We start from the raw sequence: 22,714 nt of genomic DNA, 5'->3' as shown, positions 1-22,714 counted from the left end.
CAGCCTACTTTGTGTCTCCATCCCGTCCGTGTTCCCATTACCCCGCCGTTCCAGCCTATCAGTGTCTCCTACTTCTCTGTGTTCTCGTGTCTCAGCCGTAACTGTCTGCCTCGCAGTCTTGTCCGTTCTCCAGTGCTCATTGCGTGTCATTCTTCCCTCCTGTCTTTCCTTGCTCCCGCTCACATTCTGGCTCCCTGTCCCTGGGTACCAGCTGCAGTGGCAGTAGTCTACCCTGGGCCTGCCCCTAACGCTCCCTGTATAGGGGCTGGTCCACCAGGTCTACTCGCCCTAGGGAGGTTCGCTGTCGCGGTCCAGTGGGTTCAGCTTTGGAGTCTCACTAGCCCTTACAATATTGAAGAAGGTACTCTGGTCAGATGAGAACAAAGTACAATGTTTTGAGGCTAAATGTAAAACGCTATGTGCGGTGGAAAAAGAAGACTGTACATCTCCCTGAACAAAACATTTACGCCATCAAATATGGTGGTGGAAGCATCATGCTGTGGGGATCCTTTTCTTCAGCAGGGTCAGAAGAGAAGATGGTCACAATTGATGGGAAGATGGATGGATTACTTATTTAGAAAACTATGTATCATTTCCTTTACACTTCACAAATACTTGTTACTTTGTGTTTGCATATATTACAGAAAAATCCAAATAAAATACATTTAAGTTTGTGGGTGTAATGTGAATTAATGTGGAAACGTTCACGAGGGTATGAAAACTTTTTCAGGGCACCTGATATGTGTATGCGGGTGAGATATTTTAATGTCTTAGTCATCAAACGATTAGGTGGAACACCCTGCAAATTCATGTAGCTTGTATTGGGTGGTACAGTAGTTCCTTTGAAGCCAACCACTTGGCTCCTGGAGAACTGTAGTAGATGTAAGGAACATAGGGCCCGATGAATGGGGTGCAAAGATTCCGGATGTGTGCAATGAACACATCCGGAATCACCGCGCGTATAGAAGGGGGCGGCGCTTTGGGCGGAGCGAGTTTTCCTGCTCCGTCCAAAGCGCCGGCAATCCGGATGGTGGAAACATACCTTTAGTCTTACTAAAACAAATTATATCCTACAACTATAACAGACAATCTGGGATCAGACCTTTAACGGATGTTGCTTTTCACTCAAAAAGAAATGGACTTCACAGAATATCTAATCACAAATCCCAAAATTACCTGGCCAAGTGCTGTCATCAGGTTTCTAACAACAGTGTCTTGATCTTCAGTCAGGATGCGATGCAGAGTAGCTCTTCGTTCACTGTCCTTCTTCAACATGAAGAACCCAGAGTCTCTTTCCTCAGGTGAGGGAGGAGCACTGTGATCTTCAAACAGCTCATCTGGAATTCTAATATTAATTTTAACAAAAATATTTATTATTATTCACAAGAGGAAATAGGAATATTAAAACCTTAAAGGAAATCTGTGAGTAGGATCAACTCTCCTATGCCATATAAATAGGCACACTTTCAAGTTTTCAAGAGAAATTCATGTTTTTCTTAATATGTAAATGAGCTGTTAAGATCTATGGGCAGGATACAGATCTCCCCAAGAGTCTAGATCTTCTTTTGAAAGGGTGAGGCATGTAATGTCAGTCTGCTCTGCATATCTCACTGAAGAGTCGAGTGTGATTACAACTATCACAGTATAGCAGAGCCTAACTATCTCGATACAAACATATTTACAGCTGCATGTGTCCTCTCATAGTGTTTCAGCTTCACAGGCAGCCAGTGTTGGAGGGGAAGGGAAGTACAGCAGAACTGGAAGATCTAAGAAGAGAGATGCATCTGTGTTTGTAATGACACAAAGCTCAGCTCTGGTGTACCATGTTAGTTATAATCACACACAGCACAGTGACAACAGATATTAAGCCCCTTTCATTTAACATGTGCTTTGGAGGCAGATTCTCAGGGAGATCTATGCCTGGCCCATAGATCTTAAAGGGAACCTGTCACCTGAATTTGGCGGGACAGGTTTGCGGTCATATGGGCGGTGTTTTCGGGTGTTTGATTCACCCTTTCCTTACCCGCTGGCTGCATGCTGGCCGCAATATTGGGTTGAAGTTCATGCTGTGTCCTTTGAAGTACACGCCTGCGCAAGGTAATCTTGCCTTGTGCACGCGCAGTATGCTTTGCCCAACTGCGGGCAAAGCCGAAAAGCCTTAGTGCGCATGCGCCGGCGCACTATGTCCCGGAAGTATTTCGTTGTGTTTCACTTAGTATATTGCGCAGCCCACTTAGTATATTGCGCAGCCCACTTAGTATATTGCGCAGCCCACTTAGTATATTGCGCAGCCCACTTAGTATATTGCGCAGCCCACTTAGTATATTGCGCAGCCCACTTAGTATATTGCGCAGCCCACTTAGTATATTGCACAGCCCACGTTGTATATTGCCCAGCCACGTAGTATATTGCCCAGCCACGTAGTATATTGCCCAGCCACGTAATATATTGCCCAGCCACATAGTATATTGCGCAGCCCACGCAGTACATTGCGCAGCCCACGTTGTATATTGCACAGCCCATGTAGTCTATTGCCCAGCCCATGTAGTATACTGCCCAGTCCACGTAGTACATTGTGCAGCCCACGTTGTATATTGCTCAGCCCATGTAGTATATTGCCCAGCCCATGTTGTATATTGCCCAGCCCACGTAGTATATTGCGCAGCCCACATTGTATACTGCGCAGCCCACGCTGTATATTGCGCAGCCCGCGTAGTACATTGCACAGCCCACGTTGTATATTGCACAGCCCGCGTAGTATATTGCACAGTCCATGTAGTATATTGCAAAGCCCACGTACTATATTGCACAATCCATGTAGTATATTGCACAGTCCATGTAGTATATTGCACAGCCCACGCAGTCTATAGCAATGTGGGCACCATATCCCTGTTAAAAAAAATAATTAAAATAAAAAATAGTTGTATACTCACCCTCCATTGGCCCCCCGGATCAAAGCGGTTACCGACGCTCCTCGTGCGTTTCGGTCTGAAGAGTGCATTGCGGTCTCACGAGATGATGACGTAGTGGCCTCACGAGACCGCACGTTATCATCTCATGAGACCACAATGCATGGAGCGGTCACCGGGGCGTCGCGAGGCGCGTCGGTAACCGCTTCGATCCGGGGGCCACCGGGTATATAACTATTTTTTATTTTTTTTAATTATTTTTAACATTAGATCTTTTTACTATTCATGCTGCATAGGCAGCATGAATAGTAAAAAAGTTGGTAACACAGGGTTAATAGCAGCGTTAACTGAGTGCGTTACACCACGGTCAACACTGCCATTAACCCTGTGTGAGCGCTGACTGGAGGGGAATATGCGGGCGCCGGGCACTGACTGCGGGGAGGAAGGAGCAGCCATTTCCTTCCAGACTGTGCCCGTCGCTGATTGGTCGTGGCTGTTTTGCCGCGACTTGGATTTCCATGACAGACAGAGGCCGCGACCAATGAATATCTGTAACAGACAGAAAGACAGACAGAAAGACAGGCAGATGGAAGTGACCCTTAGACAATTATATAGTAGATTTACTTACAAATTTTGCCATTTGTATTTCTCTTTTCAGTTGGCAACAAGAAATGCATGAAGTTTGGTTCCTTTAGCTTCTGAGAAACTGGTAGTAAACAGTCATCTTGTCAGTATTTTCTATAAATAACAGTGATTGCTTACTGTAAGTTTCTGAGAAGCTAATTCAAAAGGGTCGTCTCACATGGCTGTTTTACAAGTATTGCATTTACAAAAATAAGCACAACAATCCACAGCAATGGCAATAGCTCTTCAATTGAAACATACATCATTGGTAAACTTGTAGTTATTACTTTTAAAGGGAGCCAGTCAGGTTCCCCACGCCCTCCAACCCAGCAGCATTCACTTATATATCAGTAAATTACCTGCCTAACCATCCCTGTATAAAATTTTTCTGGTCAAATTAGGTTTAAAAAATAATTTATAATGTCCCCATTTTCAGACATGCGCAGTGTACGCCTCTCAAGCCGTGAAGCCTATACCCAGATAAAAGGTGCTCTGCGCATGACTGGAAGTTTAAAGAATGGCTTCTGGTCATGTGCAGTGTGCGGCTCTGAAGCTGGGAAGCATATACCCAGCTTTAGAGACGCAGTGACGTTTAGAAATGAGTGACATGCATGAGATTAGATTTGCATAAGCGGCAGGGAATTATCTGATAAATAATTGAATGCTGCTGGGTTTGAGGGACCTGACAGGTTCTCTTCAATTTACTAAAAAAGAGGACCGTACTTACACATGGAACCATTTTAACTTCACAAGCTGTCACTTTGGGCTATATTTTAGCTTTTACAGACACAAACTTTATAAAACAAGCTGGATGAATGCAAAATCCAATAAAACAGAATGCCGTAAAAGTGGAAATATGAACTCACCCTAGGAAAAAACCTCGTTTGATTTTAGACTCTTTTTCAACACATGATTTTGTTCTTGATGTAAAGGCAAAAGGTTCTGATCTAAGGTCTGTATCTGGTGATACTGATCCATATTCACTGCTGCTACTTGTATCTTCCACCATCACTGGTACAGGCAATGATATACTCCTCAGATATTCTGCAAAAGAGGGATGAGAACACATGCAACATATAAAATAGCCCATTTATATGAACTAACAATGATACTGTGACTCCACTAGAAAAGGGTCACTAAAATAGAATACACCACAAAAGTTGGTGCAGAAGAAAAGCAATGGTTTCCAATTCATACAAAATAGAGAAGTTCTTGAAAGTTTTTGAACCCTTCAGAATTATCCACACATCTGCATAAATTTGACCTAAAATACATCAGATTTTCACACAAATCAAAAACGTAGATTAAAAAGAACAAAATCAAATTGGTCATAATTATTAAGATTATTGGATTAGCAAATTTGAAGGTGAAATTATAGTCTAGTATTTTCATTCAATGGAATGACAATCAGGTGTGAGCGCGTGACCTGTTTTATGAAAAAACAAGACTCAAGGTCTGATTTTCACAGTACGCTTGTGAAAGTGTATCATGTTACGAACAAAGCAGATTTCTGAGGACCTACAAAGAGTTGCTGATGCTCATTAGGCCTGAAAAGGTTACAAAACCAAATCTAAAGATTTCAGACTCCACCAATTCACAGTCAGACAGATTGGGTACAAATGGACAAAAGTCAAGACCATGACTGCCACCACCAGGAATGATTGACCAACACAGATTACTCCAATAGCAATGCATATAAATAGTGCTCAAGGTGACAAAGGAAGCAAAGGAAAACTCCAAGTAACTAAAAGCCTCTTTCACTTTTGGCTAGTGTTAATGTTCCACCATTAGGAGTATACTGAACAACAATGGCGTACATAACAGGATTACAAGGAAAGCCATTGCTCTCTTAAGGTACCTTCACACAACGATTTCGTTAACGATATCGTTGCTTTTTGTGACGTAGCAACGATATCGTTAACAAAATCGTTATGTGTGACAGCGACCAACGATCAGGCCCCTGCTTGGAGATTGTTGGTCGCTGGGAATAATCAGGACCTTTTTTTTGGTCGCTGATCACCCGCTGTCATCGCTGGATCGGCGTGTGTGACGCCGATCTAGCGATGTGTTCACTGGTAACCAGGGTAAATATTGGGTTACTAAGCGCGGGGCCGCGCTTAGTAACCCGATGTTTACCCTTGTTACCATTGTAAAAGTTAAAAAAAACAAACAGTACATACTTACATTCCGGTGTCGGTCACGTCCCCCGGCGTCAGCTTCCCGCACTGACTGTCAGCGCCGGCCGGCCGTAAAGCAGAGCAAAGCGGTGATGTCACCGCTGTGCTCTACTTTACGGTCGTCCGGCGCTGACACAGTGCAGGGAAGCCGACGCCGGGGGACGCGACAGACACCGGAATGTAAGTATGTACTGTTTGTTTTTTTTAACTTTTACAATGGTAACAAGAGTAAACATCGGGTTACTAAGCGCGGCCCTGCGCTTAGTAACCCAATGTTTACCCTGGTTACCCGGGGACTTTGGCATCGTTGGTCGCTGGAGAGCTGTCTGTGTGACAGCTCTCCAGCGACCACACAACGACCTAAACAGCGACGCTGCAGCGATCGGCATTGTTGTCTATATCGCTGCAGCGTCGCTAAATGCGACGGTACCTTTAAAAGAACATTGCTGCCCATCTACAGTTTGCTAAATGTCAACTGCACAATCCAGAGGGCTACTGCAACAATGTTTTGTTAACTGATGAGACCAACATAGAGCCAGACAAAGTTTTAAACAAAGTGGGGTCCTGGGCAAAAGTTTAAAGTGGGGCACAAAATGCTGACATATTGCACCATCACACAGAAATATTTCAGTTGTATTTACAAGCGCTAACCTCATGCCGCTAAAAAAGCGCGATCGATAATATTAAAGTCATTCAACGCTTGTTTCCCGGCCTCTTTGGGGTAGGTGCACACGGTCAGTAATTGGCAGCGCTTTGGACACAGCACATGTGCGCTGTATCCAAAGCGCTCCTGGCTATTGAACGCAGGTGAATCCGCATGTGGTCACTGAACCGTACGGATCCACCGTGTCCAATTGAAATTCATCTTGCAGAGACTCGTTTCTCCGAAAGATAAATAGACATGCTGAGGTCTGGAGAGACGCGCCGCATGTCAGTCTCTGCAGGTGAGCTGCGGGCGTCTGTGCACACATAGTGGGCATGGGATTTCATGATATCCCATATCCACTATGCTGTAACGTCATTACATATAGTAAAATACGCTCCCCATGGTCCTTGATAGAGTATAATGTAGCCCCCCTCAGAAAGTATACGGCAGCCCCACTCGTAGAGTACAATGCAGCCCCCTGAGAATATACTGCAGCCCCCCTCAGAGTATAATGTAGTCCCCTCAAAGAGCATAATGCAGCCCCCCTCAGGGTATAATGCATGCCCACACACAGTATAATGCAGCCCCTTCAGAGTATAATGCTGCCCCACAGCACAGTATAATGCAGCTACCCACACAGTATAATTCAGCCCTCACACACAGTATAATGCAGTCCCCCACACACAGAGTATAAAGCAGCCCCCTCAGAGTTTAATGGAGCCACAAACACAGTATAGTGCACCCCCCACACAAACCGTATAATGCAGCCCCCCCACAGTATAATGCAGCCCCCTACACACAGTATAATGCAGCACCCCCACATACACAGTGTACTGAAGCCCCTACACACAGTATACTGCAGCCTCCCACAAACACTATAGTGCAGCCATCTCACACAGTATAATGCAGCCCCTTCAGAGTATATTGCAGCCCCACAAACAGTATAATGCAGCCACCCACTCAGTATAATTCAGCCCTCACACACAGTATAATGCAGCCCCCACACACAGATTATAAAGCTGCCCCCTCAGAGTTTAATGGAGCCACAAACACAGTATAGTGCACCCCCCACACAAACAGTATAATGCAGCCCCCCACACAGTATAATGCAGCCCCCCACACACAGGATAATGCAGCACCCCCACATACACAGTGTACTGAAGCCCCTACACACAGTATACTGCAGCCTCCCACAAACACTATAGAGCAGCCCCTTCACACACAGTATAATGCAGCCCCCCACACTGTATAATTCAGCCCCCCCACAAACACTATAGTGCAGCCCCCCACACACAGTATAATAAAGCCCCCAGAGTATAATGCAGCCCCCCACACTGTATAATTCAGCCCCCCACAAACACTATAGTGCAGGGTTTCGGTATGTGCACACGTATTCTGGTCCTCTGCGGATTTTTCCGCTGCGGATTTGATAAATCCGCAGTGCTAAACCGCTGCGGATTTATGGCGGATTTACCGCGTTTTTTTCTGCGCATTTCACTGCGGTTTTACAATTGCGATTTTCTATTTGAGCAGTTGTAAAACCGCTGCGGAATCCGCACAAAGAAGTGACATGCTGCGGAATGTAAACCGCTGCGTTTCCGTGCAGTTTTTCCGCAGCATGTGTACAGCGATTTTTGTTTCCCGTAGGTTTACATTGAACTGTAAACTCATGGGAAACTGCTGCGGATCTGCAGCGTTTTCCGCAGCGTGTGCACATACCTTTAGAATTAGGCTATGTTCACACGGTGCGGATTTGGCTGCGGATTGGCCGCTGCGGATTCGCAGCAGTATTCCATCAGGTTTACAGTACCATGTAAACATATGAAAAACCAAATCCGCTGTGCCCATGGTGCAGAAAGTACCGCGCGGAAACGCTGCGTTGTATTTTCCGCAGTATGTCAATTCTTTGTGCGGATTCCGCGGCTTTTTACACCTGTTCCTCAATAGGAATCCGCAGGTGAAATCCGCACAAAAAACACTGGAAATCCGCGGAAAATCCGCAGGTAAAACGCAGTGCCTTTTACCCGCGGATTTTTCAAAAATGGTGCGGAAATATCTCACACGAATCCGCAACGTGGGCACATAGCCTTAGGGTTAGGGTTGGAATTAGGGTTGTGGTTAGGGTTGTGATTAGGGTTATGGCTACAGTTGGGATTAGGGTTAGGGGTGTGTTGGGGTTAGTGTTGGAGGTAGAATTGAGGGGTTACCACTGTTTAGGCACATCAGGGGGTCTCCAAACGCAACATGGCGCCACCATTGATTCCAGCCAATCTCGTATTCAAAAAGTCAAATGGTGCTCCCTCACTTCCGAGCCCTGAAGTGTGCCCAAACAGTGGTTTACCCCCACATATGGGGTATCAGTGTACTCAGGATAAACTGCGCAACAATTACTGGGGTCCAATTTCTCCTGTTACCCTTGTGAATCTAAAAAAATGCTTGCTAAAACATCATTTTTGAGGAAAGAAAAATGATTTTTTATTTTCACGGCTCTGCGTTGTAAACGTCTGTGAAGCACTTGGGGGTTCAAAGTGCTCACCACATATCTAGATAAGTTCCTTGGGGGGTCTAGTTTCTAAAATGGGGTCACTTGTGGGGGGTTTCTACTGTTTAGGCACACCAGGGGCTCTGCAAACGCAATGTGACGCCCGCAGACCATTCCATCAAAGTCTGCATTTCAAAAGTCACTACTTCCCTTCTGAGCCCCGACGTGTGCCCAAACAGTGGTTTACCCCCACACATGGGGTATCAGCGTACTCAGGAGAAACTGGACAACAACTATTGGGGTCCAATTTCTCCTGTTACCCTTGGGAAAATAAAAAATTCTGGGCTAAATAATTATTTTTGAGGAAAGAAAACGTATTTATTATTTTCACGGCTCTGCATTATAAACTTCTATGAAGCACTTGGGGGTTCAAAGTGCTCACCACACATCTAGATAAGTTCCTTTGGGGGTCTAGTTTCCAAAATGGGGTCACTTGTGGGGGGTTTCTACTGTTAAGCCACATCAGGGGCTCTGCAAACGCAACGTGACGCCCACAGAGCATTCCATCAAAGTCTGCATTTCAAAACGTCACTACTTCACTTCCGAGCCCCGGCATGTGCCCAAACAGTGATTTACCCCCACATATGGGGTATCAGCGTACTCAGGAGAAATTTGACCCCAAAAGTTGTTGTCCAGTTTCTCCTATTACCCTTGGGAAAATAAAAAATTGCAGGCTAAAAGATCATTTTTGAGAAAAATTTTTTTTTTATTTTCATGGCTTTGCGTTATAAACTTCTGTGAAGCACTTGGGGGTTCAAAGTCCTCACCACACATCTAGATTAGTTCCTTTGGGGGTCTAGTTTCCAAAATTGGGTCATTTCTGGGGGATCTCCAATGTTTAGGCACACAGGGGCTCTCCAAACGTGACATGGTGTCCGCTAATGATTGGAGCTAATTTTCCATTTAAAAAGCCAAATGGCATGCCATCCCTTCCGAGCCCTGCCGTGCGCCCAAACAGTGGTTTACCCCCACATATGGGGTATCAGCGTACTCAGGACAAACTGGACAACAATATTTGGGGTCCAATTTCTCCTATTATCCTTGGCAAAATAGGAAATTCCAGGCTAAAAAATCATTTTTGAGGAAAGAAAAATTATTTTTTATTTTCATGGCTCTGCGTTATAAACTTCTGTGAAGCACCTGGGGGTTTAAAGTGCTCAATGTGCATCTAGATAAGTTCCTTGGGGGGTCTAGTTTCCAAAATGGGGTTACTTGTGGGGGAGCTCCAATGTTTAGGCACACAGGGGCTCTCCAAACGCGACATGGTGTCCGCTAACAATTGGAGCTAATTTTCCATTCAAAAACTCAAATGGCGCGCCTTCCCTTCCGAGCCCTGCCGAGTGCCCAAACAGTGGTTTACCCCCACATATGAGGTATCGGCGTACTCGGGAGAAATTGCCCAACAAATTTTATGATCCATTTTATCCTACTGCCCATGTGAAAATGAAAAAATTGAGGCGAAAAGAATTTTTTTGTGAAAAAAAAGTACTTTTTCATTTTTACAGATCAATTTGTGAAGCATCTGAGGGTTTAAAGTGCTCACTAGGCATCTAAATAAGTTCCTTGGGGGGTCTAGTTTCCAAAATGGGGTCACTTGTGGGGGAGCTCCAATTTTTAGGCACACGGGTGCTCTCCAAACGTGACATGGTGTCCGCTAAAGAGTGGAGCCAATTTTTGATTCAAAAAGTCAAATGGCGCTCCTTCCCTTCCAAGCCCTGCCGTGCGCCCAAACAGTGGTTTACCCCCACATATGAGGTATCAGCGTACTCAGGACAAATTGGACAACAACTTTCGTGGTTCAGTTTCTCCTTTTACCATTGGGAAAATAAAAAAATTGTTGCTAAAAGATAATTTTTGTGACTAAAAAGTTAAATGTTCATTTTTTCCTTCCTTGTTGCTTCTGCTGCTGTGAAGCACCTGAAGGGTTAATAAACTTCTTGAATGTGGTTTTGAGTACCTTGAGGGGTGCAGTTTTTAGAATGGTGTCACTTTTGGGTATTTTCAGCCATATAGACCCCTCAAACTGACTTCAAATGTGAGGTGGTCCCTAAAAAAAATGGTTTTGTAAATTTCGTTGTAAAAATGACAAATCGCTGGTCAAATTTTAACCCTTATAACTTCCTAACAAAAAAAATTTTTGGTTCCAAAATTGTGCTGATGTAAAGTAAACATGTGGGAAATGTTATTTATTAACTATTTTGTGTCACATATCTCTCTGGTTTAACAGAATAACAATTCAAAATGTGAAAATTGCGAAATTTTCAAAATTTTCGCCAAATTTCCATTTTTATCACAAATAAACGCAGAATTTATTGACCTAAATTTACCACTAACATGAAGCCCAATATGTCACGAAAAAACAATCTCAGAACCGCTAGGATCTGTTGAAGCGTTCCTGAGTTATTACCTCATAAAGGGACACTGGTCAGAATTGCAAAAAACGGCAAGGTCTTTAAGGTCAAAATAGGCTGGGTCATGAAGGGGTTAAATCCCGCGGCAATGTCGCTGATGGGTCGCAAGCCATCAGCGAAGCGGGATTTAAATTCCGCGCCAATGGCGCTAATTGGTCGCGCCGGCTGGGCGCGAGCAATCAGCGAAGCGGGATTTAAACCCCGCGCCAATAGCGCTAATTGGTCACGCGGGATTAAAATCCCGCTTTGCTGATTTGTCGCGCCCAACCGGCGCGACCAGTCAGCAAAGCGGGATTAAATCCCGTGCGACCAATCAGCGAAGCTGGATCTAAATCCCGCGCCAATGTCTGGGGGGAGGGGTAGTATAGAGGGGGCACTGACTGCAGGGGAGTAGGGAGCAGCCAGACTGTGCCAGTCGCTCCCAAGAGTGCATTGCGGTCTCGCGAGATGTTGACTTGCGGTCTCGCGAGGGAGTGATGGGAGAGGGAGTGTCACATGACGCTCTCTCCTCCATCACTGCTTTCAACTGTATTGGCATATATGATGCCGGTAAGTTGAATGCGGAGGTGGCAGCATCAGGTACCTCTTACTCAGGGGCCCCATAGCGGCTGCGTGGTGTGCCGATATTAGCAGGACGCCACTGGCTGGGGCCCTATGTGGCTGCCTGCCCCCAACGTTGGCCCTGCACAGAGCTCTTTTGTTTAAAAAGAACCTGTCAGCACGATTTTGTAATGTAAAAACATGCTAGAACATACAAAAGCAGGACGTAGCAGATCATATATATACTAGATTAAGACACCTTTATTAGAGAATGGGTGGCACTGCATGCAACAGAGTAATGTTAAAACATGGCTGTAATGGCACTGTAATACAAAATAAATTGATACTTTTGATGAATAAGTGTGTTGTTCTCTAATCATCATCTAAAGTTTTCTGCTAATTAGATATCGGTGCACAAGGGCTGGACTGTATACTGTGTCTTCTCTCTGTCCGTTAATCCCCAACCCCTCTGCCTGCCTCCAGTCTTGGAATGAACGGTCACTGCTGAGATTTGAAACAATGAAGGCAGGTCACTCAAAACCTAGAGACAGGCAGAGGGGCTGGATATCACAGACAGGGAGGAGAAGACCTACTGTACAGTCCAGCCCCTGTGCACTTAAATGTAACTAGCAAGAAAACTTCAGATGGTGATTAAAAAAAACAACAAAATGAATGTCTTCACTAAATGTATCAACTTAATTTGTGTTACAGCGTCATTACAACCATGTTTTACTTTACAAAATAATGCTGACAGGTTCTTGGCAAGTGAGAAGCATTATGTTTAGAGAAAGAAAACCAAAACACTGCAGAACAGCATAAAAACCTCATACCATCTATGAAACAGTGGTGGTAGCATAATGGTTTAAGCCCGTTCTGCTATATGTGGGTCAGGGCGGCTTGCTATAATTTCTAGAACAATGAATTTTGAATTATAGAATCAAATTCTAAAGCAAAATATCAGGATATCAGTCTTTGAGCTGAATCCCAGGAGAACATGTGTCATACAGCAAGACAAGGACCCAAATCACAAGTTGTTCTACAAAAGTATGATTAAAGAAAAATATAGTTAAAGTTTTAGATTGGCCAAGACCTTAATCCAATAGAAATGTTGTTTAAGGACCTGAAGTAAGCAGTTCATGGAAATTGTTGGCAGATATGCAAAAAATACAGTCTTATTTGTGTGCAGGAGGAGTTTACACTTTTCTGACAGTAGATGGCAATGTTGTTACTGTTATATGCTTAGTTAAATGTAATGCATATACTTGTTGTACTTTGGTTTTACTTTCTCTCTCGTAAAAGATCCTACAGACTTCCTGTTATGCTGAATTAAAGTTTGTAAACCTTTGATTTCAAACCGAATCAGGACCGCCTCTGGGTGAGTATAATCTAACTCATTTTTCTTATCTTTCAGGTTACATCGAGGGGGAGGGAGGGGCTTATCTACAGCATTATGTAATGCTGTAGATAAGCCCCTAATTGCGGTGGCCGCAGCTTATATGCGAAAAATGAGGAGACAGACTCCCTTTAAGAAGCTGACCCATGTACATCATGTTCTGTGAAGATAAAAGTTGAATTACCCCATATAATCTACTCTCACAAGTTTCTTCTGTGTCCAAACTATGCAACAACCCCCCCCCTCCCCCCCCCTCCACACACACACTAAAATAACAGAGGTGAAGCTGTTTAGTATGGAGGAATGGGCCTCCAATGTTCCTCCAAGCCGATGTGACAGGCAATCAACAATTACCAGAACCGTTTAGATGTAGTTATTGCTGCACAAGGTGGTCACACCAAATACTGAAATCAAAGGTTCACTAACTTGCCACTCATAAAACGCTAATATTTTTTACTCATTTGTTTGATTTGGTTCACTTTAATTTTAGGACTTATGTAAAAATCTGATGTAGTTTTCTATCAAATTTACACAGAAATATGGAAAATTCTGAAACGTTCATAAACTTTCAAGCACCATAGTATTTTGTCAGAATTGGAAACGTTTTTAAGATACGGTACTTTTCTAGTTCTTGAAAATAAAATCCTGTAATTTCTCAAGATTGGGGCTGGTTTTGTGCCCTACCCAATTACTGGTTGATTGTTGAGGAGTTGATATGAGAAATATTTTATGTATATTTGGTACTTTTTTAGTGGTTTACAATCTGCCCTCCCTCATAGTGATATAATTTAATTTTTTGTACATCAGATGTCCTGCTTTATTGCATGATAGTCCACTTGGTCTTCTAGTTTTTACATAGAATATTGTCTGTACCTGTTTACTATTCATTTGTATAGTCAATGTAAATTGGTATTTTGGGCAAATTTTCTGCTTAGGTCACATGTCCTATGGATTATTAACCCCTTGAGGACCTGGCAATTTTCTATTTTTGCACTTACATTTTTTCCTCTTGTTCTTTCAAGAGTCATAACATTGTTATTCTTTGGTTGACATAGGCTTATAAGGTATTATTTTTGCTGGACAAGTTGCTATTTTGAATGACACCATTCAATTTACTATTCAAATGTACTGTAAAATGGAAAATATAATTCAAGTACGGTGGAAAAAAATGCAATTGTGCAACGTAATTGTTATGCTATTATGGTATTCATTGTGCTGTAAAAATGAGCTGGCAATATGATTCTCCAGGTTAGTGCCAGTACAATTAATGTTTTTTTAACCGTTGAAAAAAAATTCAGAAAATTTGTAAATATATATATAAAAAAAATTAACTTGTGTCACAACTTTCCAAGACCGATAAGATTTTAATTTTTCACCAATGGAGTTGTGTAAGAGGTTGTTTTTAGTGTGGAAAGCCACCATTTTTATTAATACTGTTATGGAAATGATAAGATGTTTTGTACATTTCCTATTGCAATTTTTTTGCGTAGACTGAAAACTGCGATTCTAGAGTTTAGATTTTTTATTTTACGGCGTTTACACATCCAAGTTAATTAATGTAACATTTTGAGAAACTGGACTTTAATAGATATGGTCATACCAAATAGCTTTTTTAAATTTCTTTAGTTTTAATAGGGGAAAAAAAGAGACTGATTGAAATTTGTAATTTTTTACTTTAGGCTTTAGTCCTCATTTGATTGCTTATGCTATATACTGCAATACCAGGTGTGTCCAAATATTTAAGTGCACCTTCCATCCTACTTGTTTTTGATCAATTCTCTGCCCTTCCCTGGTAGTATGAAGCCAGAGCTGTCAAAGAGAAGGGAGTGTGGAGATAGATGGAAAATCAGCAGGTGGGAAGGTGTAGTGCTCAGCTTTAAATTCTAAAATCTGTGAGTGTCAAGAGCTGTTTATATGTTGGCTAATGCCAGTTTATATGCAACACAACTGTTACAATTTGTTAATTTCTGACTAATTGTATGAATTATTGCCCAGGCCACGTGCACAAAAATATCTATTTATATAATTGCCTTGTAATGTTTTCATTTGCTGTTCTGTCCAGAAGTCACCGTATCCCAATATTCCAAGCGGAGGAAGTTTACCGACCGCCATATTGGGACATCCAATTGATGGGGGTCTCAATATGGAAACGGCTGCTGGTACCAAACTATTGCGCGGTACCACCAGCTTCCGGAACACAGTCGCGAACACGCCGCCACCAGGATCAGCTGAATAATTCACTGACTGCTGCCATCTTTGTACAGGAGGAGCATATGCGCAGTTTTTAATGTGACCGCCGCTATCTGTCTGCAGAAAGATGGCGGCGATCTGAGTAACTATACCTGCGTGAATTACACGCAGGTGCAGTGAATCATTCAGCTGATCCCGGCGGCAGATGCGCGACATGTCTACAGGCAGAGGAAGCCGGTTTTCCCACGAATGAAAGTTCATTTTAAAAATTGACTGTGTCTGACCGTGTATGGAGCATACCACATCTCCTGGGCAGGGAAGGAAGCAAAATACAATACTAACATTACAGCAGGGGATCACAGAGGATTAATTTTGTGAGGTAAAATATTTCACTGACTGTTTTTAAAAAATATTTTACCTCACAAAATGTATCCTCTGTGATCTCCTGCACACAGGTGCCGGGGACACTAATGAAGGAAGAGGAGGCGGCGCCCGGAGGCCATGAGTGACGGCTGTGGTGCGTCTGGATTAGGGGGGAAAGACCTGCCTGTTGTGAATTCTGTGGCAGAGCTCCCTCCTGTGGTCACAAGTGGTACTTCGGCTGATTCTCTCTGTGAGCTTCCGTTGGTGGAGGAGAGTGGTAGTGCGGCTTCTGAGTTTCCTTCCTCAGGTGATGTGGTGAAGTCGTTAGGTGCTGCTCTATTTAACTCCACCTAGTGCTTTGATCCTGGCCTCCAGTCAATGTTCTAGTATTGGACCTGTTTCCTCCTGGATCGTTCCTGTGGCCTGCTGCTCTGCTTAGCTAAGTTCCGCTTTTGCTTTTTGTTTGCTGTTTTTTTTCTGTCCAGCTTGCTTTTTGTTTTCTCTTGCTTGCTGGAAGCTCTGGGACGCAGAGGGTGTACCTCCGTGCCGTTAGTTCGGTACGGAGGGTCTTTTTGCCCCCTTTGCGTGGTTGTTTGTAGGGTTTTGTGTTGACCGCAAAGTTACCTTTCCTATCCTCGCTCTGTTCAGAAAGTTGGGCCTCACTTTGCTAAATCTATTTCATCTCTACGTTTGTCTTTTCATCTTAACTCACAGTCATTATATGTGGGGGCTGCCTTTTCCTTTGGGGTATTTCTCTGAGGCAAGGTAGGCTTATTTTCTATCTTCAGGCTAGCTAGTTTCTCAGGCTGTGCCGAGTTGCATAGGGAGCGTTAGGCGCAATCCACGGCTGCCTCTAGTGTGGTTGGAGAGGATTAGGGATTGCGGTCAGCAGAGTTCCCACGTCTCAGAGCTCGTTCTATGTTTTTGGGTTATTGTCAGGTCATTGTATGTGCTCTGACTTCTATGTCCATTGTGGTACTGAATTACCAGATCATAACACCTGCCCCCATGGCGATTTCAAGGTATGAGGGACAAATTACAAAAACGATTATTGCAGCAGTGCCAGGAACAAGAACTAAAAGAGCCACTTTGTCAGAATGCAGCATTAGTGCTGCACAAGGTGGCTCTTTTAGTTACAAACGCCTGGGGGGGTGACAGGTTCCCTTTAACATTGGGTACGCAGGGACATGTGTTGTAACGTGCCCACCGACAGCAAGAAAATTCATTCGGCGCGCACGTCAAAATGTCGCATGCGGACGCATACAATGCATGTCCCTGCGTATCCAATGATAGGTACGCAGGATGCATGTGCATGTAGGCGGAGCTTAACGGAGGTAGTACGCAGCCATATGCAGACCAGCCAAACGCAAGTGTGAACCCGGCCTTAGATTGTGCTCTCGTCCACTGCACACTCAGTTGTACATATACAGTATGGAGAATAGCAATACATATCAAATAGGTTTACTGATGCCCCTTAACACTGTGCCTGTCACGATCCTTTTTTATTTCCTTATTTTTACACAGATTAGAATGGTGGACGAATTAATATTAATTGTGCATGTTATTTATAAAACATTAAATGCAATGGCAGTTTTTGTAAATTATACCCATGGGTATAGTAAAGTGTGATGGAGCAAAGTCTTACCATTTGATCCAGGAGAAAGGACTGTAAGGAGAGAAGAAAAAATGAAGGGTTAAAATATTAATATTGTTAGATTATGTAAGATAATTATTTATAATTAACTGATATCAGTTGTCCGTATTAATCACAACTCGAGAATAGTGATGAGTGAATATACTCGTTACTCGAAATTTCTCGAGCACGCTCGGGGGTCCTCCGATTATTTTTTAGTGCTTGGAGATTTAGTTTTCTGCGCAGCAGCTGAATGATTTACATCTGTTAACCAGCATAAATACATGTGGGGGTTGCTTGGTTGCTAGGGAATCCCCACATGTACTTATGCTGGCTAACAGATGTAAATCATTCAGCTGCAGCAAGAAAAACTAAATCTCCGAGCACTAAAAAATACTCAGAGGACCCCCGAGCGTGCTCGAGAAATCTTGAGTAACGAGTATATTCGCTCATCACTACTCGAGAACCATTTACAATATGATCCTATGTTAATTATTGTGGAGGTACGTTCAGCTGGCTGTATGTCCAATGTGGGGACATTGTAAGGTTAAGGTAGTCATGATTGTGTATTCCTTTAATTGGCATTAACAAGGCCGTTCGCTTAACCTTGGTTCCCCTAGGATGGCTCATTAAAGGACATTGGAGCATATACATCTGTTGTAAAACACTTAACAGTTGCAAAATTTTTGTGCACAGTTGTGCAAAAATTTTGCGACTTTAGGTGCTTTCACGCCAGTTTGAAGCAGCTCTGCTGAAGTGCACGGGGCCTGGGAGGCGGCAGGGTGTGGCTACGCCTGCATGTCATGCAGGAAAGGTGGCACCGTCTCTTACACCTTTTTGGCTAGGTGCACACCACCGATATGATGTGCCGAATTTATTAAGTGTGCCTCCTGATGAATTTGGTAAATCTTACTCCTGCATGCTTTTTATTATGACTGAGGTATTAAATGCATGTCTTAATGAATCGGGGCCTTAGGCTACTTTAACACTAGTGTCGGGCTCGGCCCGTCGCAGTGCGTCGGGCCGAGGTTACCGACGCTAGCGTTGTTTGCGTCGCACAACGGGTGCAGCGGATGCAGATTGTCATCGCATCTGCTGCCCCATTGTGAGGTGCGGGGAGGTGGGGGAGGAGTTCCGGCCGCGTATGCGCGGTCGGAAAAAGCAGTCCGTCGGCAGCAAAAAACATTACATGTAGCGTTTTTTGCTCCTGGCGGTCCGCCACAACACGGCGCAACCATCGCACGACGGTTGCGACGTGTGGCAATGCGTCGCTAATGTTAATCTATGGGGCAAAAACGCATCCTGCAAACAACTTTGCAGGATGCGTTTTTTCCCATAAACGACACATTGCGACGTATTGCAAAAAACGCTAGTGTGAAAGTAGCCTTAATTCTAACAAATACTGCTCCTGGAATTGGTTGTGCAACAGCGTATCCATCACATGACCAGCAGACACTCAGAACACTTTATTTCCAAAACTGGAATATTTTTACCATATGCCTTTTATCAAATGCCCATACACAAGATAAGGCAGTACAGTTTACCATTCCAACGAAAGAGTACGCCCTTGATTAACTTTTTTAACAAATTGGGGCCTTCATGTATTTACATTGATGAATGTTTATAGAATTGAATAGACGAAGCAACTCTGCAGTGGGGAAATGAGGAGCACCACTAAATCTAACGGTACCTCTTTAATTATAAACTAAATTATTGTGATAATCATGTCTCATTGGTTAGCACTGTTGCTTTGAAGCACTGGGGTTCTGGGTTCACTTCCCACCAAAGAGAACATCTGCAAAGGGATTGTGTGTTGTTCCTATGCTAGTGTGGGTTCCCCTGGCTTACTGCCACACTCTAAATTCCCTATCAGCATGTCTTTAGATTGTGAGAGCCCCAATGGGGACAATGATGATGTCTGTAAAGTGAGATAAAATTTATGGTGCTATATAAGAAAGAAAAATAAATAAATAGAGCACTGGTTTGCTGATTAGAGGAGATATAATCTGTTTCATGAACTGTATTTTTATAAGGTCTGTAAATTACCTGACAGTTTAAGATTGGACCTCCGTTTTTTCATTGAAACTTTCAAGAAATCATCTATAAGAAGCTCAGGAGCAGTAGCACGTTTCACAGGGTCAGGCTCAAAACATTTCAAAAGGAAGGCCTTGGCCTCTGCCGACATAGATTCTGGGATCTCTGGATGGATTTTAAACATACCGACCTATAGAAAAAAATGATGCAATAAATTAAACAGTCAGATTTAATATGCAAATTGCCTCTTCTTAGAAAAAGAGGACTTAAACTCTATAGCGCCACCTGTTGGAAGTAGCGATCCTACAAGTCACAATCAACCCTTTAACGAGTCGTGGAATATGACTTAGGATAAAAGCCAAATCAGGATCTCAATTCGCAGACACAGTGTTTCGCGCTGTTGGCCCTCGTCAGTGCGAAGCATGAAAACTAATTTGGCTAGGTGAGAGGCTCTGGACTGGGGTCTAAGGGGTATCGTTTCTCCTTATGGAGAGTGACATACTAGCTCTGGCTTGTCAAGGTAAGGAGGCTTATTCGCCGTGCAATGCTCCTCTGGGAAATAGAATATGCAAATTGCCTATTCTGAGAAAAAGAGGACTTAAACTCTATAGCGCCACCTGTTGGAAATAGCGGTCCTACAAGTCACAATCAAACCTTTAACGAGTCGTGCAATATGACTTAGGATAAAAGCCAAATCAGTATCTCAATTCGCAGACACTGTGGTTCAGGCTGTAGGCCCTCGTCAGTCAGATTTAGTCACAAAATATGCAATTCATTATTAAGGGATCTTTATTATAGTTGTTTATTTCTTTTTTAATTATAACAGTTTAAAAGGAGTCGGTCAGCACAAAATGACTGATAAATTCAAGCACAGACGGCCAAACAGTTCAGTTAGCCTTCCCATCTACTGGTTTTGTATCCATCTCTTCCCTCCTCTTCCTTGATGAACATATTTGGCTTTACAGAAATCATAAGGGAGCAGAGATGGATGGAAAACAAGTAGGTGGGAAGAAGCACTGAACTGCTTGAGCACACCAAGGGTGCAACGAGCGTCTATGCTTGACTTGAATGTGATTTTGTACTGACAGGTTCCCTTTAACCAAGTAGTTTGAACTTTTTTTTTCTGATTGCAATGACTATGCCAATGACAGATACACCTTGAATATAAATATATTTAGTTTAGACCAGTACTTATTATTTCCTGGTACCAAAGTAAAATAGAAGTAACACAATTACAGTACAAATGCATTTGCATGGATCAAGGCATGTTGCCATGGCAGACATAATAAAGACATCCATGGAGAAACCTCAAATTGGCGCAAAATACAAAAAGTTTATATTAAGAAAATAAGGCAATTACCGTATATACTCGAGTATAAGCTGAGATTTTCAGCCCATTTTTTTGGGCTGAAAGTCCCCCTCTCGGCTTATACTCGAGTCATATACCGGGAGGTCAGCAGGGAAGGGGGGGCGGGGGGTCATATACCGGGAGGTCAGCAGGGAAGGGGGGGCGGGGGGGTTGTAATTATACTTACCTGCTCCAGCGCTGTCCCTGCAGTCCCTGGCTTCCCCGGCGCTGCAGATTCTTCCTGTACTGAGTGGTCACATGGCACAGCTCATTACAGAAATGAATATGCGGCTCCACCTCCCATAGGGGTGGAGCCGCATATTCATTGCTGTAAATGAGCGGCAACTGTGACCGCTCAATACAGGAAGAAGATGCAGCGTCGGGGAAGCAGGGATGGCAGGGACCGCGCCGGGAGCAGGTAAGTATACGGGGAGCGCAGCGCTGCGCGATATTTACCTGCTCCTCGCTCCGGTGCTGCTCCATCTTTAGCGTCCTCTGGCAGTGATGCTCAGGTTAGAGGGCGCGGTGACGTAGTTAGTGCGCGCCCTCTGCTGAGCGTCAGTGCTGGAGACGGAGCCGCACGAGGAGCAGGTAAATATTGAAAGCGCCGGCATCCTGAGTGAAGAGAGGTGAGTATGTGATTTTTTTTTTTTATTGCAGCAGCAGCATTATATATGGCACAGCTTTATAAGGAGCATCTATGGGGCCATAATCAACGGTGCAGAGCAATATATATATGGCACAGCTTTATAAGGAGCATCTATGGGGCCATAATGAACGGTGCAGAACATTATATATGGCACAGCTTTATAAGGAGCATCCATGGGGCAATAATGAATGGTGCAGAACATTATATATGGCACAGCATTATAAGGAGCATGTATGGGGCCATAATGAACGGTGAAGAACATTCTATATGGCACAGCATTATAAGGAGCATGTATGGGGCCATAATGAGCAGTGCAGAGCATTCTATATGGGGCACAGCTTTCTATGGAGCAATAATGAACGGTGCAGAGCATTCTATATGGGGCACAGCTTTCTATGGAGCATCTATGGGGCCATAATGAACGGTGCAGAGCATTATATATGGCACAGCTTTCTATGGAGCATCTATGGGGCCATAATGAACGGTGCAGAGCATTATATATGGCACAGCTTTATATGGAGCATCTATGGGGCCATAATGATCGGTGCAGAGCATTATATATGGCACAGCTTTCTATGGAGCATCTATGGGGCCATAATGAACAGTGCAGAGCATTCTATATGGCACAGCTTTCTATGGGGCAACAATGAACGATATGGAGAATTATATGTGGCACAGCTTTATATGGAGCATCTTATGGGGCAATAATGAACGGTATGGAGCATCTATTTTTATTTTTGAAATTCACTGGTAGCTGCTGCATTTCCTACCCTAGGCTTATACTCGAGTCAATAAGTTTTCCCAGTTTTTTGTGGCAAAATTAGGGGGTCGGCTTATACTCGAGTATATACGGTACTTTATTTTTTGCTTAACGGGCTTCATTCTAAAAATATATCTAGGGCATTTGTATATTGTTAGAAATGCACATTGCACTTACTTTAAACATGGCAGCTTGTGGTTCCCCTAGCTCATAAAAAGGAGGCTTGCCTGTAGCCATTTCTATTACTGTGCAGCCTAAGGACCAAATGTCTGCAGGCTTCCCATATCCCCTTGGTCCTTGATCTATTATTTCTGGAGCCATGTACTGAAGAGTGCCTGAAAAGTAAGATTGATTTACTTATACAAGGTAAAATATATATGAAACCTCTAAGCCAAAAACATAATATGATTCTGTTTACTATGAATAGGAGAATAAACCTATTTAAAAGTACTTAGGAACTTAATCAGTCCAAAGAATGTGTTCTTGCACTTTTTG

General features: G+C 43.5%; 1 protein-coding gene across 2 annotated transcripts in view; it reads right to left on the bottom strand.

Moving 5' to 3' along the window:
• The window catches only part of MAP3K5 (mitogen-activated protein kinase kinase kinase 5), a 295,259-nt gene that overhangs the window by 21,426 nt on the left and 251,119 nt on the right, over window positions 1-22,714 (bottom strand). For both annotated transcript variants that reach the window (XM_069725964.1, XM_069725965.1), the window contains exons 19-23: window positions 22,397-22,554; window positions 19,475-19,652; window positions 17,441-17,461; window positions 4,400-4,577; window positions 1,177-1,345 (exon numbers count right to left, since the gene is read on the bottom strand). In XM_069725964.1, coding sequence (XP_069582065.1) covers window positions 1,177-1,345; window positions 4,400-4,577; window positions 17,441-17,461; window positions 19,475-19,652; window positions 22,397-22,554 — 704 coding nt within the window. The remainder of the gene's footprint in view (window positions 1-1,176; window positions 1,346-4,399; window positions 4,578-17,440; window positions 17,462-19,474; window positions 19,653-22,396; window positions 22,555-22,714) is intronic.

Source organism: Ranitomeya imitator, chromosome 5 (genome assembly GCF_032444005.1).
Source record: "Ranitomeya imitator isolate aRanImi1 chromosome 5, aRanImi1.pri, whole genome shotgun sequence".
In the NCBI taxonomy this organism is placed as follows: Eukaryota; Metazoa; Chordata; class Amphibia; order Anura; family Dendrobatidae; genus Ranitomeya; species Ranitomeya imitator.
Note: the sequence above shows the minus strand (reverse complement) of the source record. Positions and strands in the feature narration are given on the sequence as shown.